This window comes from Poecilia mexicana, unplaced genomic scaffold, assembly GCF_051168715.1.
Source record: "Poecilia mexicana isolate PSO_F unplaced genomic scaffold, ASM5116871v1 scaffold_15, whole genome shotgun sequence".
Lineage (NCBI taxonomy): Eukaryota > Metazoa > Chordata > Actinopteri > Cyprinodontiformes > Poeciliidae > Poecilia > Poecilia mexicana.
Genome location: NW_028263384.1, coordinates 17,290,780 through 17,305,800, shown reverse-complemented (window position 1 = coordinate 17,305,800; position 15,021 = coordinate 17,290,780). Strand labels below are relative to the sequence as shown.

Genomic DNA, 15,021 nt, shown 5'->3' with positions numbered 1-15,021 from the left:
AAATAATGATATGCAGAAGCACTTCTTTATGCACCGAGGATGTAGCAGTCTGTCACTGAAGGAGGTCTCCAGTTGGTCAACAGCTTCATGTGGGTGGGAGACATCCAGAGGTTTGCTGTCTCCGACCCCTTCCACTGAGTTGAGGGGTCATCTTGATTCTGTTTTCCAAAGTTGTTATTGTTATTGTTGAAAAAAGAGATAGGGTACTATCTCATAAGGATTTCAAGGACTTATGTTATTTACTTATGCACTTATTTTCCTGAGGGACAATAAAGGGCATGTCTATTCTATTTATATTATCCCACACTGTCAAATAAAAATTTATTCCATTCTGATGCAATAAAATAACCCTCACACTTACATAATCAAATTTAAAGATGTGGGGAAAGATTTATTTTAGAACTTTTGGTATTTTACATTGATGTTTACCAGAAATGTGTTTAACAGCATTGAGGTTTATCAGTGCAGTACAATACTCACCAAGAATGAACAAAGAGATTCTCCTGTATACAGTGCTTGTGGTAAGCACAGAAGAAATCAATGAGCTTAAGAAAAAATGGCGAAAAGCTCTTACAGTATACAAGTATTCTGCCAGCCTGTCAGCTGCTGCACCATCAGTAAATGTTGCTTTCAGTGACAGTTGGGGCGTACGTGTTTGTTCTCTACAAATTAAAGTAAGGACAAGCCATAGCTATATAAAAACACTTCTCACTAAATTATTGTTGAAAAATATATAATAAACTTAAAGTATTTAATTTTATATTTTTCACTTGTGATCTTTTCAAGATATTTTGAGATTTCCTTCACGCGTTCACAGTTTACAGGCAGGACGTGAATGCGCCATCTCTTTTATCAGCCGGTGTTTTCATTTATTTACGCCCCTCCTGTCGTACACGGTGGTTTCCATGCTTCAGAGAGAACAGGCTTTGAGTGAAGGTAAATAAAGACTTACCTTTAGGTGCCTAGCCTCTGTGCCTCTTACAGACACAGAGATAGATAGATAGTTGTAAATATGAGCTTTATTAAAATTTGAATAGGCTAGGAATTTAGAAAAGACGAGAGCATTTGCAGCAACATGTAGCTACACAGGGTTGCATTGATCGAAACATATTGACAGCTTTAGCTAGATAGTTTTAATATTGCGTGGGAACAATTTCGTCTTTGTGTGATTAATTATTTACCTGATGGCGGCCGCATGGGTGAAATTACACTTGACTTTCGTCCTGCAAGGTTTTTATTTGTTTTAAAAATAAAATCTCTGTTATAAAAGGTGGATTATGCTGTAATGCAGTTTGCTAACGTGCATTTGTGCATATAGTCACTGCTCCTGTGTGCAGCTTACAGCTTTGGAAAAGGGATACCACCTCAGCGTTTGCTATACAAAAGCTACTCTGTGCATTCAAGAGTTGCAAGAACAGATGCTAAGGTGTCTTCATCCTTTTAATATAAGGACTCAGATCGATTTGACATGCACGCCCTAGTAGCTGTTGGCATATACAGATATATATATATATACACCTTTATAGATTTGTTATATTTTTTTGTAATTAATAATATAATTATTATAGTAGTATTAATAGCATTATCACCTGCAGTGATAATACTGTTTTCTCTAAAAACAGTGAGATAGCTCTTACATGTAGCAAAAATCTCAATTGAATACAAATTTCATTTTCACTCGGTGGCTAGTCTTGTAAAGCTAGATTATTTTTTGCAACCCCTAGGCTCTATTGATTAAATGTGACAAATAGTAAAAGAAAAAAAAAACCTTTTTGTTAAGCCCATCTGTACCTTTTCTCTCTGAGAAAATAGCGCCCTGAGCCATATCACCCATATCAAAATACCACTTCTGCATATGACTATTGTAAGTTGACCTTTGTTGTTTTTTTTTAAAAAGAGCTTTATAAAAAAAGAAAACAGACAATTTGTCCTAAAGTATCAAGGCAAATAATCTCATAATAGCTGTACTTTAGTAATCAGTTTTACACTGCTAAGAAGCAGTTCTTATCCAATGGGGTCAATTTTGTGTCTTTTAAATAGGAACGCCATGACTTTGACCAGAGGATCTTTTACTTATGCCAGTGGAGAGGAGTACCACGGCGAGTGGAAAGAAGGTGAGACGATCCCTTCTCATAGTCCTGCAGAAATTAAAACCTGCTTTCTTAGCAAAACTGAAACAAGTCTGTTGTGTCATCAGTGTAATGGTGTTAACTATAGAACTTTAGAAACTATTTATTTACATGTTATTACAGATGACCATCCTCAGATTTTAGTATTACTAATAAACTTGCTAATTGAGCAGAGTACTGTACCATTTTTGGCATTCAGCTGTTTATAGTGTAAAACAAAAATAATACATTGATGTTGGCTGGTTTATCTGTCAGCTACCTGACTGATAAACTCATTACCAGATGCAAACAGAAGACATGCTGGTCATAGTTTGCCGCTAGTAGTTACCTTTTAAAGAAAGATGATGACATTTTATATGCTGAAAGCCTCTCACATGCACATGCACTTGTAGGTTCAAGCTATTTATATAAATCCCAATTAGTTGCCATTGGTCACCCCGAGTGTAAGCCAATCCTCTTTGCACCTGACTGTAGATTGGGAGTCTTTGGGAGTTTGAGGAGAGTCCTAAAAAGAAAGCCAGTAAATTAATTTAGACATTTACACACTTATATCCTTTTCTTTTGCTTATTCTTTAGTTCTGTTTTTTTAAGGAGTAAGAATTCCCATCTTTTTACACCAGATTCAGTTTACCTAAGTTGTAAATGATTTATTACTGAATCACTAAGTGGAAGTAAACTCCTTTACTTGTGTCCTAGCAGGGGTCCTTCAGTGGAAATCAGTGCAAGCAAGCAAGATTAGACTGCAATAAATCCCACCTACACAGTCAGCAGATGGGACTCCTAATTTAGTTGTAAACCCTTATCTCACAGGAGGTGGGAAAAGGTTGTTTATATCCAAGAAATAAAATTGCACCAAAATTGCAAAAAAAAAAAAAAAAGAAAAGAAAAAAGTTCCCTTTCTTTATTACAAGCTTATTTTAATAAAACACACAAACATGTCTATTCAGGCAAATGCAGTCTAACAAATTACTTAAATATAGTATTGTGGTGTATTTTGCAAGGCAGCATAATCCTTAAAACTTTGTCAATTTAAATATTTTTTATGGGATTTAATGTGATGGTCCAATGCAAAATGGTGCATAATTATGAAGTGAAAAAAAAGATTCATATTTTATTTTTTTATTTTTTTATTTTTTTACAGATGAAAATTTTAAAAGTTTAGGATGCATTTGTATTCAGTCTCCTTAACTCAGATATCACTAAATAAAACCCATTGATATCAGTTGTCTTCAGAAGTCACCTATTTAGTGAATACTGTTCCCTTTTGTGTGACTTAATTTGAGTATAAGTACAGGCTTTCTGTGAACTCTTCAAAGGTCATAGCATCATCATGAAGACCAAGAAAGTCAGCAGAAAGTTCAGAGATAAAATTACGTAGAGGTTCAAATTGATTTTAGGTTATAAAACAATATTTCAACCATTCTAAGCTTCACAGACCACTGTGTAATCCATTATCTGGTGTGAGAACAGCAAAAGTGTAAAGATATGGTTGTCTACTTACAGCAGGAAAGGAGAGTGTTGGGCAGGGAAGCAGGGAAGTGGTCCATGGGTGAAGCCACAGAGATCCAGGCTTCAAAGAAAATCTGTTGACTCGACAACTATTAGGTTTTGCACTCCACAAAACTTGTGTTTATGGAAGAGAGCCAAGAAAACTTGAATTGTTGAAGAAAGGCTATGAAAAAACACACTTGCAGTTCTCTACAAGTCATGTAGGAGACATAGAAAATGGGTGAAAGTAAGTGACAGAGGACAACAAAGTTGAGCTTTCTGCAAAATATGTACAAAATCTACTGGTGGAAAAAAAAAATCCCACCATCCCCACTGTTAAGCCTGGTGACAGCATCCTGCTCTGGGCACTCTTAAAACTGTAGGAACAGGGAATCTGGTCAGATTTGTTTAGAAGATGAATACAAGGCAGTAAACCTGTCAGAAGATTCAAAAGAGTTCAGACTAAGGTACAGTTTTATCTTACAGCAGCATTAAACATGCAGAGCTACAATTTGTTCTTACTCAGGTAAGAACAAATGTATGTGTGAGGATGGCCCAGTAAAAGATATCTACACTGATACTCATAGGTGCTTTCCAACAATTTTGGCCTGGCCTTACATAAATAACACTTCCTTGCAAACAAGAAATGGTCAAATGACTTGCAGCAGTAATCAAGTCGGCTGTAAGAAGTATTCACTCACTCAAGAGGGACTTAATTCAGACACACCACACACTTTTCAGATCAGTTTACAATCAGATGTAAACTGATCTGTAAACTGCCTATTACTTTCAATTCATGTCACAACTATGCTTTGCTTTGTGTTGGTTCATCACATAAAATACCATTGTAATTGTAACGTAATTGTAACAGCAATAGCTGCTTCAGTCATTAAGCAGTATATGGTATATGGTTCATTATTCTAGGTCGGCGACATGGCCTAGGCCAGCTCAAGTTTCAGGATGGAACATGCTACACTGGCCAGTTTGAGAATGGCCTCTTTCACGGTTCTGGTGTGCTGCTTTTTACAGACGGATCCAGGTGTGTAGAGAAATGATAGCTAAACCCTCACAAAGGCTACAAAAGACAACCTGGTCACGTTTTTTTGGTCATGACAGGTACGAAGGAGAATTTGCTCACGGAAAGTTTCAAGGTTCAGGAGTCTTTAGTCGATTCGATGGCATGAAGTTCGAAGGAGAATTCAAAGATGGCCGTGTTGAGGGATATGGTAAGTGCATAACACCGCTCTAACAGCAAATCGATCGGAATGTCAATATTGTGTCCCAGTGGTTGGTTATGGTCCGGTGTATCTATGTCTGCAGGGCTATTGACGTTCCCTGATGGAACTCATGGTGCGCCACGAAATGAGGGCTTGTTCCAAAACCACAAGCTGCAGAAAAGGGAGAAGTGTCCTGGAGTGGTGCAGCGTGCTCAGGCCTCAGCCTCCAGCGCTCACAGCCTGGCGCTATGACTGCCTTAGACCATAAAGGTGTTAGGACTAAACTTTCAGCACCTTCCAGATGGGCCTTAAGGGTGAACACTCTCTTTCACAACCTCTCTTTGTCTGTTGTTTTACCATTTCTTTGTTTGCTTGTCCACACTTAAAGTGACTTAAGGGAAATGCATTTGAACATTTTTGGATGACTTTCTATGAAATGAAGAACTTCATGAAGCACACCTTTAACTTGATGAGTAATGTAAGCAGGGAAAGTTGCTGTCTCTCATATTGACATTGGACCATAAAACGTGTCTGTTTCTTTCTATAGCTGATCATTTTGCTGCTGATTAGAGAAATTACTTTTTAAAAATACTGTTTTTATTAGAATAGTTTAAAAAAAAAGGAAAACTCATGGCTGCATGTTAAAGAAAGAATGTACATATTTAACTATTCACATTTGCCTTAAAGATATTTTCACACAATCACATGCTTGGGGGGTGTTCATAAAATAATCAGATGATGGACAACACCCTCTCCTCACGTTCTCACTGCATGACTTGCCTTGAGGTATCTGTCAGTTTAAGGAGTTGAAAGCCTGATTAAGGATGGTGTTAGCTCTGCCATTTGCAAGTCTTCTTCTTGATGATTATTATTGCTGGGAAAGATCACCATGACACAACATTTGTACATGTTAGAATCATTCAGTGCTGCTCAGAGGTTTACATACGGTCATCATCAGCATGGATCCAGGGTCGTATGATCGTCCAACAGACAATTTCAATGAATTTGATCAACCAGAGTTGGATGAACAATTTTGAATTTATTGTAGTGGGTTTTCTCTGCTGAAAACAGAGTAAAGATAATATACACAGACTCAAGCATACATTTACCCCATTAATATTTGCTCAGCTGTAACCTACTTTGTTACAACTGTTAATACAATTCTGGCTGGATGTTTGATGCCTCCTGTCAAACATGGTAGAGTTTGTTTAAATCATGTGGTTGTCTGGCAATGACTCATGAAATGAGTCATTGCCAGACAAAGTCAGTTTTGATTTTTTTTTTTATTTGGAATCAAAATGAAAATGCATAAAGCAGGTGAACTTTTAGCTACTGAATCAGTCCCTATCTCGTAATGACAATTAATTAATAAGTAAGTAAGTAAGTAAGTAAGCTTCTCTGCAACTAATTAAATGACTATTTTTGAAATATTAGTGGGATTATATGTATACTTCTAATCCTGAAGAGAAAATTCACATTAAATTCAAACTTGCCCAACAAGTTCTTGTTTTAAAATTCATTGTTGTGGTTTGTTGTATCAAGTATTGTTGCAACTAGGTCTGTCACAATAACACATTTTGCTAGGTGATAAATTATCCCAGACGTTACTGCGATAAACGATAATATTGTTCTGAGACCATTTACAAGAGATATAGTGAAAATACCATAAAAATGCAACAGCACATTCTCAAAGATCAACAAACTTAAAATTTTGATAAACCCTGGAATTCAAAGACATTTAAAATATTGAAAAGAAATAAACAACAAATGAAATTATTTATGAAGTCTCTCTGAAAATGGGGCCTTTTCGAGAACGATTCACCAGGCTGAAGATTTTTGTCATCCAGTGTTTGGTAGAAAGAGGGAGAGAAAAGAAAAACACAATAAATCATGCAAATGGAAATTATTGAGTTTATTTTATCTTATGATTAATTAATTTATTGCTTATTGCGACAGGCCTAGCTGCAACATGGAAAAAGAGCGGCCCTACTGCGTCATTAAAAGCCCAACATTTAATCTGATGCACATTCTGACGGTGACTGAATGTAAATTTCTCACCAGCACCTTGTGTTGAATCTATGGACCTAAATAATTTAGGCAGCTAAATGAAAAAAAAAATAATAATGTACTTGTTTATTAATGTGTGTAAGGTGTGTAAATATTAATTGTATCTGACTGTATCAATTTTAATTTTAAGCAGTCTGGACTAGTGGAAAATTGTGTTTTTATCATGTTTGATATTTTGACACATAATTTATTACAGCTGATCACAGCTATTCTATGTTCCATATACTTGAATGTTTAACAGGCCTTACGACACATCAGTAGACATTATTTATTCTAGTGTCGCCTCCAAAACTTCAACCAAAGACAATCATGTCATATAAGAAGTATGAAGACCTGAAATGGTCAGTAGTGCAAATAAACGGGCCTTAGAGTTGGATAGTAAAGACGAATCAATGAGGAGAATTTCAACTGGAATTTAAGTACATTTGAACAAAAAAAATGACCCGTTGACTAAACAAGGAAACATTTGGTTTATTTCTGAAATCAGATTAGAAAGTTTTACATTTCCACTGCTACATTCTATGAAAAAATAATAAATCAAGAGTTAAGTCCCCTAGCTTGGTTTAATGTGTTATGACAACTTTTAAGACTGAAAAAGAGACTAAAAGCAGACAATCTGACCTGTTTTGCTATCAGTAACACTATTTTGGTGCACATTTAAAAGTATTTGTTCACTCACCAACTGATCTCACAAGAGTCATGCTTCCATTTCCACCTGGAAACAAATGGTGCTTTACAAATGTGCCTGTCCACAATTTGATTTGCCTGGTAAAATAAATAAAAAAAAAACATCTTGTTGCCATGGTGTTACCTTTTTGAGGATTGTTAACCATGTGGTCTTTAAATAAAGCATCCGCCGTTTTCCTGGAATTCATCTGACTATGTATCATGGAGGCGTATTTAATAAAGGGTGTATTGTAAAAAGAAACAATTTTTCTCAGTGAGCTTTTTATCTTTGTTCAAGAAAGCAACAAAACATCAATTTTTGGTCAGTGCTGTTTCATAAGCTCTAGCACAGGACCTGGATTATGAATTAGGGACTGAAAAAAAACCTCAATATTTCATGGATAAACAGGTTCCTCTGAATTTTGGCTGCAACGCAGTGAGAAAGTTTCCCCATCCCCCTCTCAATAAATCAGCTCACAGCAGCATGCAGCTTATACGTCACATGAATTGCAAGGGAGAAACCTAAAAATGTCAAGCATTTAGGAGCTCTGTAGATAAGAATGAATTTTTGTCAGATACTTTTCTTCACTAATGTGTTGTTGGGTCTCAGTTTTAGAGTTACATAGACTGGAAGAACTATCTGATTCCTAACCCTGTGTTGTGGGTGGTTTGTGTTCCCTCTCTCCCTGACAGTTAGAGCAGCCTCGTCTGGAACAGGAAATACTGCGTGGGGCTGATAATGAAAATGAATAGTTTACACACATCACATACAGCCGTGGTTGAAACAAACCTCTCTTTCAACGACAAGTTTGACTCTGTTAGGTTTCATCTTACCTTGAGTATGTAAAACACATTTTAACTATAATGAAAATATATATTTTTTAAACAAAAGTAATATTTCCTGTCTATGGTTTTATTATCTCTTGATCAGAACAAACTTCTTGGTAAAAATTAAAGAAATTTATCAAGGGTATGACCAATTTATCAAGTAAGACCAGCTCCAATGTTTGAGTTCCTGCAGGTTTTCCATTGTCTTGCCCATGTAATTATAGTTAATTGATCAACATTTAGTCATATGGTAGGACAAAGGTGCAAGACACAATACACTGGATTTTTCTTGGAACTTTGGTCAGAGACATTTTATACCTTTTGACATGCAAACCAGAATGAGCTAGAGAGAAATGCGGGGGAGAAAGATGCCTGCCTTTTCCTTAGCTCTGTTAGGTCTGTGACACAATCTTGGATCAGTAGAAGACACTGGTTAAGGAATTAAAGGGGCAACATTGAAGTTTACAGAAGATGTACCCAAACTGTGCTGTATCTGCTCTTTGAATGTCATCACTAATAGACTTTAAGCAGTCGGTGATAATAACTCCACCCGATTGTGCTGAAAAGATGCCCTCAAGGATAAAAGGAGCACAAGTCCTTCAAACTTGGGGAAACCCTTTCAGGAAACCCTAAGGAATTTCGGAAAATACATAACTCAATCAAATAAGCATCAAAAGCAGATAAGGCACAAGAACAATGTGGCTTGAGTACTCTAAGAAACACAACTTCCTCAGACAACGATTGATAAGCCCCAAACAGTCACACTTTTTCATATGGATTATACGGGGGAAGTTTCCCATGGCACCAAGTGAAAGGTGTCACACAAGCACCAGGTGAAATTGTAGAACTTAACATTGGCTAAACAAACAAGCAAGACACAGACAAGACAGCTTGACTTGTTAAGATTCAGATTTCCACCCACACCTCATCAGTTATACTTTTTGAAAGACATTCACATTTTAGAGACGATAAAGGAAACGTTATTAAAAAAGAAGAAACAATGTCAAACAGAAAAAAATGCCTTTGGGTTCTGTCTTTCAAACACCTGCTACTGGGCAACCATGACTCTTTATCTATAGGTGGCCTCATAGCCATTCATGCTTTTGAATCATGTGAATGAAACTCCTCACGTGCTTCAATGTTTGATTTCTAGATTCTACGGATCAGGCAGTAACCAGGCCTTTGTAGACTTTTGGCTGGTGAAACTGAACCAAACAAATCGCAGGTAGTGAAAGTCATGATTTATATATTCAGGTGGAATATATTTTCATCTAAACCATGTTAGTTTGGAATGGGTTTTTTTTCTCCTTTTGTCTAAAATCTAAATGAGACAAAAAACCCGAAGCAACAACCTGAAGAAAAAAAAAAGAGTAAGAAATCTGCGAGGGGTGAATACTTTTTCCCAGCGCCATACCTAATCACAATTCTCATCTCTCCTCCTCCCCCTTTTTTATTTTTAAAATCTGTATTTTATTGGATAAAAAGCTGATGACACACACGCGCATGCTTAATCATATTTAAATATTGAATTTTATTGGATGAATAGCTGATGACACACACACATGCTTATTCATCCCCTTTCCAGCTGGAGTGTGACTGACATGTTAATGATTAACCAGGACTACTGAGGGAAGAGGCAGAGTTCAGTCAGGTAAAAAAGGAACTTCAGCCATTTTGACCGGACACCCTTCTGCTTATTCCTCAGCAATGGAACAAGAAATTTAAAATAATAATAATAATAATAAAAAAATCAGCTGACAACTCTTCGAGGAAAGCTGTAAGTTGCACTCTGTTCTCATGTGTTTATAAAACTGATTCTTGTCTCAGGCAGCGTCAGCTCGTATTTTACTATAAAATAGGTAACATGACACTCTCCCCGTTGTCCGTAAATCAATAGTGATTCTTTTCACAGAACTTCTCCCCGAAGTAGATAAATTATTCTTATGGTTAATGACTTTCGGCACAGCAGTCAGCATTATATATTGTGTGTGTTTAAGGTGGAAGAAACAGTGCGATGGTGACGCTGAACCATCTGAGTGTAGAAGATCCAGATGATGGTGCTCCGCTGCTGTCCGTGGCTGCAGAGACGACAACACCAACAACAACTGTGTGTCACAAACAACAAGACATATTAAAAACGGAGTCCAGGGAATTTTTCCTAAGCAGGTACAGGTCCTCCAAAGAAGTGAACAGGTTATGTTTAAAACTATTACAGAGGGCTCTGGACCCATTCTATTTCTAAAAAATACTAAAAATGATTTAATGTGATAGAACGGGTACTTTTGCTCAATTTCCCCACAGTAATTCTTTTTTTTTTTTTTTTTTTAAGATGGTGCTTCATGAAGAAGGCAAAAAAAAAAGAAAGCAATTATGTTGATGAACATGATGATTATTTGCATAAAGAGTTTCAGGGCTGACTGAAGCCCAACGTTAGGCTACACAGACTAGTTTGAAATACATTTTATGAACAGTAATATAACAACCAACAGTCAAACATCAAGGCAAGTAACTTTCTATATTCCAATCACTGAGTTAATGTAGAAAAATGAAAGATTTCCATACCTTACTCCCGACTAATCTGGTATGATGTAAGAAGATGGAAATGGGACAAAACAAAGTTTGTTTTACAAATTGAAAACTACTTTGCTTGTGGCCATCAGCATACGAGCTGTGCAGGTGTGGCTGTGATCATGGTTATGATAATCTGAGAAAGTTAGTGAGGGCTTTCATTTTACAACCTGGAAAAACTCGGTTTTAGAAAGGTGAGCCACCCATTCAATTTTAGACATGCTTTTAATAAACACATTATTACTACCGTGCCTTACAAAAACACATCTGTGAAGCTTTTTGTATTTTTTTTTCATAATACTCCTGCAACTTTGAATATATTTTAATAGGACTTTCTGTAATCGACCTACACAAAGTAAAAATCAATAAATAAAATGATACAGTGGACTGAAAATGACATGCAGTTATGAAAAGTGTGGCATGCATTTGTTTTCAGATTTGCTTACACCTCTAAATTAAATCAAATTACTACATTTGTTCATAAATAGACTCCATTTGTGTGTAGCTTCATCTGAGACAAAACTTTAACATTTCAGTAAAGCAAGGCAAACTTTGTGGCAGAAACCTAATACTGCTCTTCACCCTGAACTCACCATTCCCATGGCGATATGTGTTAGTGGCAGCATCAAGTTGTTGAGATGTTTTTGTTTAGCAGAAATAAGAAATCTATTTAAATTAATGGTCACAGGAGACTAGAAGCTGGCAACAAAGTTTATCTTCAAATGGGATAATAATCTGAAACATAAAGCCAGAGATGATGATAATGATTTCAAACAAAGTGCACGCACTTGTTAGAATGGGCGCAGTCAAACTTCAGACCCGAATCTAATTGAGAATCTGTGTCAAGAACTGAAAATCGGTGTTTACAAAGCATATCCTTCCAGTGTAGCTGAGCTTGAGCTATTTTGCCAAGAACTAGCAAGCATTTAGTATCCAGATGTGCAAAGCTGCTAGAGACACACCCCAAAACACTTACAGCTGCGTGAAGTATAATTGCAAAACAACATCATTCTACAAAGGACTGACTCTGGAGAGATTAAATACAAAAAGTTTGAAAAACGGATCCAAGCTCTTCCATAAGTATGCACTGCTTTCTTTTGGTCTATCTCATAAAATTCATTGAAGGTCATAGTTATAATGTGATAAAATGTCAAAAACTTCGAGGGTCAAAAATATTTTTGCAAGTATCTCTAAATTCTCAGCCTGTAATTTGAACAGATGGACTTATCTTTGTCATACTTGCTGACATGTTAACTCAGATGTGACATTTGCAGATGGAAGAACACGGTTGCCCTTTACATTTTTGCTATTGTTGGCCCATTTTGTCCTTTTGTCTTCTGAACAGGAAGAAGAATCTCACCACTAGTCTGATCTTGCTGGTCGGATGCTACATGGCGATTCTAATTCCTGCATATTTCCCCTCAAATAATGTGTCATCAGACAGCGATGACTACCAGTATCCCAAAGATTTGGTAAAGATGCGTGTTGCAGCATACACACAAGATCTTTGTTAAATTTGCAAAATAATTTATTTTACTGTGCCCGCTTCTCCTCAGGCCTTACTAAATCGGTCAGCCCTCCTGCTTTTACGACCCTGCCAGCCTCACTGGGGTCTGGACCACCTCAAGTCACTTTCCTGTTCTGAAGGACTTCTGGACATCCCAGTGTTTGTTCAACAGGACAAACCCAAGGCATGGAATCTGACCCCTCCTCTGGGGCTCCAAGGGAGTGAAGGGCATTTGGCCCTGGCCCTTGCCGCCATGCCTCAGCCTGGTCTGCCTCCATCTTTGAGTACAGAAGACAGGTGCAGGCGATGTGTGGTGGTGGGAAGTGGAAGCATTCTTCACGGGAGCCATCTTGGATCTCACATAGATCAGTATGATGTCATTATCAGGTATGTGGTTCAAATTCATCCCATTCTTGAACTGCTTACTGGGGGCCTTACAATTATTTCAAGAGCCTCCAATGACCCCTGACCTATTGATACCTCTTGCAAATTTAGGTTTTAATTACTCTTAATTTTACAAACACATTTTTCTGAACTGGAAGTAATAGTCAAATTTTGTAGTTGCCCTAATTAAATTTTTTGTTGAATTTCACTGACCAGACCAAGCCCTTCCTTGAATTTGTTGGAACAAAGTCCTGTTTTGCTGCAACTCTTGAAATGTTGGGGGTTTATCTCTGATTTCAGGATGAATAACGCTCCCGTCCTTGGATTTGAGAGAGACGCGGGGTCACGCACCACCATCCGCTTGATATACCCAGAGGCAGCACCTCACTCGGCCGATGAGTACAGAAAGACCACCATGGTCGCTCTGGTGGCTTTTAAAAGCCTGGACTTGGACTGGCTGACTTCTGTAATAACCAAGCAGCCTCTGGTAAGCCCACATCTGAACACCAACTATACTGCACAAGTTTCTCATCGGTTCATTGTAAATTTTTGTTATCCTGCTTGTCATCTATAGAGCTTCTGGTCCAAAATGTGGTTCTGGAAGGAGGTAGTTGAAGATATTCCGCTGAAACCAGAGAGCTTCAAGATTCTCCATCCAGAGATCATTCACAAGACAGGGCAAGTCATACAGAGATATGCCCAGAAACATGGAAATGTAAGTTCCTAGATAATTAGTCAATTTCTTTACATAAAAGTGTGATCTTTTGTTTAATTTTATTGTATCGCTTCCAATGACAACTGCTTTGAAACAGAAACAAAATATTATTTCGATGGCTGAAAAATGAGAAACATCTATTTTCAAAAGGATGCCGTTTTGCACTCTTTGCTACCACGTTGAAGAACTTCTCTCGAATTATCGGTGAAGTTCGAGATCTTGTTTTGCTTTACGAAATGAATCAAGAGTCGTTTTCTGTTCTGAACAAAGACAGTGCCAACATTAGGTGCCGGTGCCGTGGTGATGGCTCTGCAGATGTGTGACCATGTGAGCCTCGCGGGGTTTGGTTACGACATGCAACACCCAGAGACCAGGCTCCACTACTACGGGGCAACACGCATGGGTTCCATGAAAGCTCAAGTAAGTTTACACCGACATACAGATGTGGGCAAACATGCTGATTCCATAGGAAGACATGTAAAAAGCCTTGGGATAGATGTATCTTTTATTTCACTTCTAACAAGGCTTATACTTGTTAGAATTTTAATATTTTAATTAAAAAAGGGCCCCACTGCAACATACCACCTACACCTTTACTTAAACGTTTCCACAGATGCTTTTCTGCTTACTATTAGTTTCAGAACAAGTTATGTTTCACAAGCTAGAAATTATCTTAAATTCTGAAGAACTTCAAAAAGTAAAGTAATATTTTAAAGTCTGTTCATGTTGAAAATGTATTTGTTTTCGTGGGTACACATTTATTTACTATTCAAGGCTTTTTACACATCTTTTACCAGGATCCCTAAGAGATTTATTCAAATCCACCCCATCAGGGTTACTGACCGCAGAATTCACGTTTTGTCTAAAATGACGTTTATTTAAAATCTCCCAGGTGGTACACGATGTTAGCGCTGAAAAGCTCTTCCTGAGGGACCTGGTGGCTTCAGGAGCCGTGACTGACCTCACAGGAGCTCTTTGAGTTTCGCTCAAGTCTGCATGCACGCCCCCTTCTGGTTGGGAGTTTGTTTCCTCTATTGTAGGCCATGCACGACGCACTCCACACTGCAAAATGACCTGTAAAATGCTCCCAGTCTCTAAACAACCAACTTAGCATTGCTATGTCAAAGAACTGATTTGTAGCAGTTAATTTGAGAACAGTATTAATTATACAGATGATATTCAGAAAAAGACTATACTGTGTGATGTCCCGAATGTTTTATTCATGTTCTGTTTTATGTTTTAATTTCATTTGCTAAAGACTCAATAAAATAGAGAGTTATGCTATGCTGCTATTCTTCTCTACACGAGAAAAAAAAATCCCTCTAAACTGCTTCTTGTGCACTTTGTGTAAGATTCAGGAAGAATAAATAAACAATGCCAATCAATGCCAGTTGCTACAACCTCATGTGTTCATGACAACTTTGATAATAGAGCGGAAGCAAGTGAAACAAT

At 37.3% G+C, this 15,021-nt stretch overlaps 2 protein-coding genes across 3 annotated transcripts; both read left to right on the top strand.

Annotated features, from left to right (window-relative positions):
* The first annotated feature begins 2,040 nt into the window (after nucleotides 1-2,040).
* Nucleotides 2,041-7,820, top strand: morn4 (MORN repeat containing 4). 2 transcript variants are annotated; one of them, XM_014984712.2, is made up of 4 exons: nucleotides 2,041-2,114; nucleotides 4,542-4,656; nucleotides 4,734-4,843; nucleotides 4,938-7,820. In XM_014984712.2, the coding sequence occupies exons 1-4, from the start codon at nucleotides 2,048-2,050 to the stop codon at nucleotides 5,084-5,086; spliced, it is 441 nt and encodes a 146-aa protein (XP_014840198.1). In that variant the 5' UTR covers nucleotides 2,041-2,047; the 3' UTR covers nucleotides 5,087-7,820. The 2 variants fall into 2 exon arrangements, with proteins under 2 accessions (XP_014840198.1, XP_087869144.1); XM_088013018.1 differs by having other exon boundaries at nucleotides 2,048-2,189.
* A 2,155-nt stretch (nucleotides 7,821-9,975) lies between these two features.
* Nucleotides 9,976-14,954, top strand: st3gal7 (ST3 beta-galactoside alpha-2,3-sialyltransferase 7). Its single transcript, XM_014984717.2, has 8 exons — nucleotides 9,976-10,172; nucleotides 10,393-10,561; nucleotides 12,309-12,435; nucleotides 12,520-12,857; nucleotides 13,155-13,341; nucleotides 13,429-13,569; nucleotides 13,840-13,989; nucleotides 14,462-14,954. Exons 2-8 carry the CDS (start codon nucleotides 10,410-10,412, stop codon nucleotides 14,546-14,548), a joined length of 1,182 nt encoding a protein of 393 aa, XP_014840203.2. The 5' UTR covers nucleotides 9,976-10,172; nucleotides 10,393-10,409; the 3' UTR covers nucleotides 14,549-14,954.
* The last annotated feature ends 67 nt before the right edge of the window (nucleotides 14,955-15,021 follow it).

Coding starts and splice junctions, on each gene's coding strand:
- morn4 (XM_088013018.1), top strand. CDS start 2,048: ATGACTTTGACCAGAGGATCTTTTACTTATGCCAGTGGAGAGGAGTAC. Junction 4,657..4,733: donor CTTTTTACAGACGGATCCAG/GTGTGTAGAGAA, acceptor TGGTCATGACAG/GTACGAAGGAGAATTTGCTC. Junction 4,844..4,937: donor TGGCCGTGTTGAGGGATATG/GTAAGTGCATAA, acceptor CTATGTCTGCAG/GGCTATTGACGTTCCCTGAT.
- st3gal7 (XM_014984717.2), top strand. CDS start 10,410: ATGGTGACGCTGAACCATCTGAGTGTAGAAGATCCAGATGATGGTGCT. Junction 13,570..13,839: donor ATGCCCAGAAACATGGAAAT/GTAAGTTCCTAG, acceptor TTCTGAACAAAG/ACAGTGCCAACATTAGGTGC. Junction 13,990..14,461: donor TGGGTTCCATGAAAGCTCAA/GTAAGTTTACAC, acceptor AAAATCTCCCAG/GTGGTACACGATGTTAGCGC.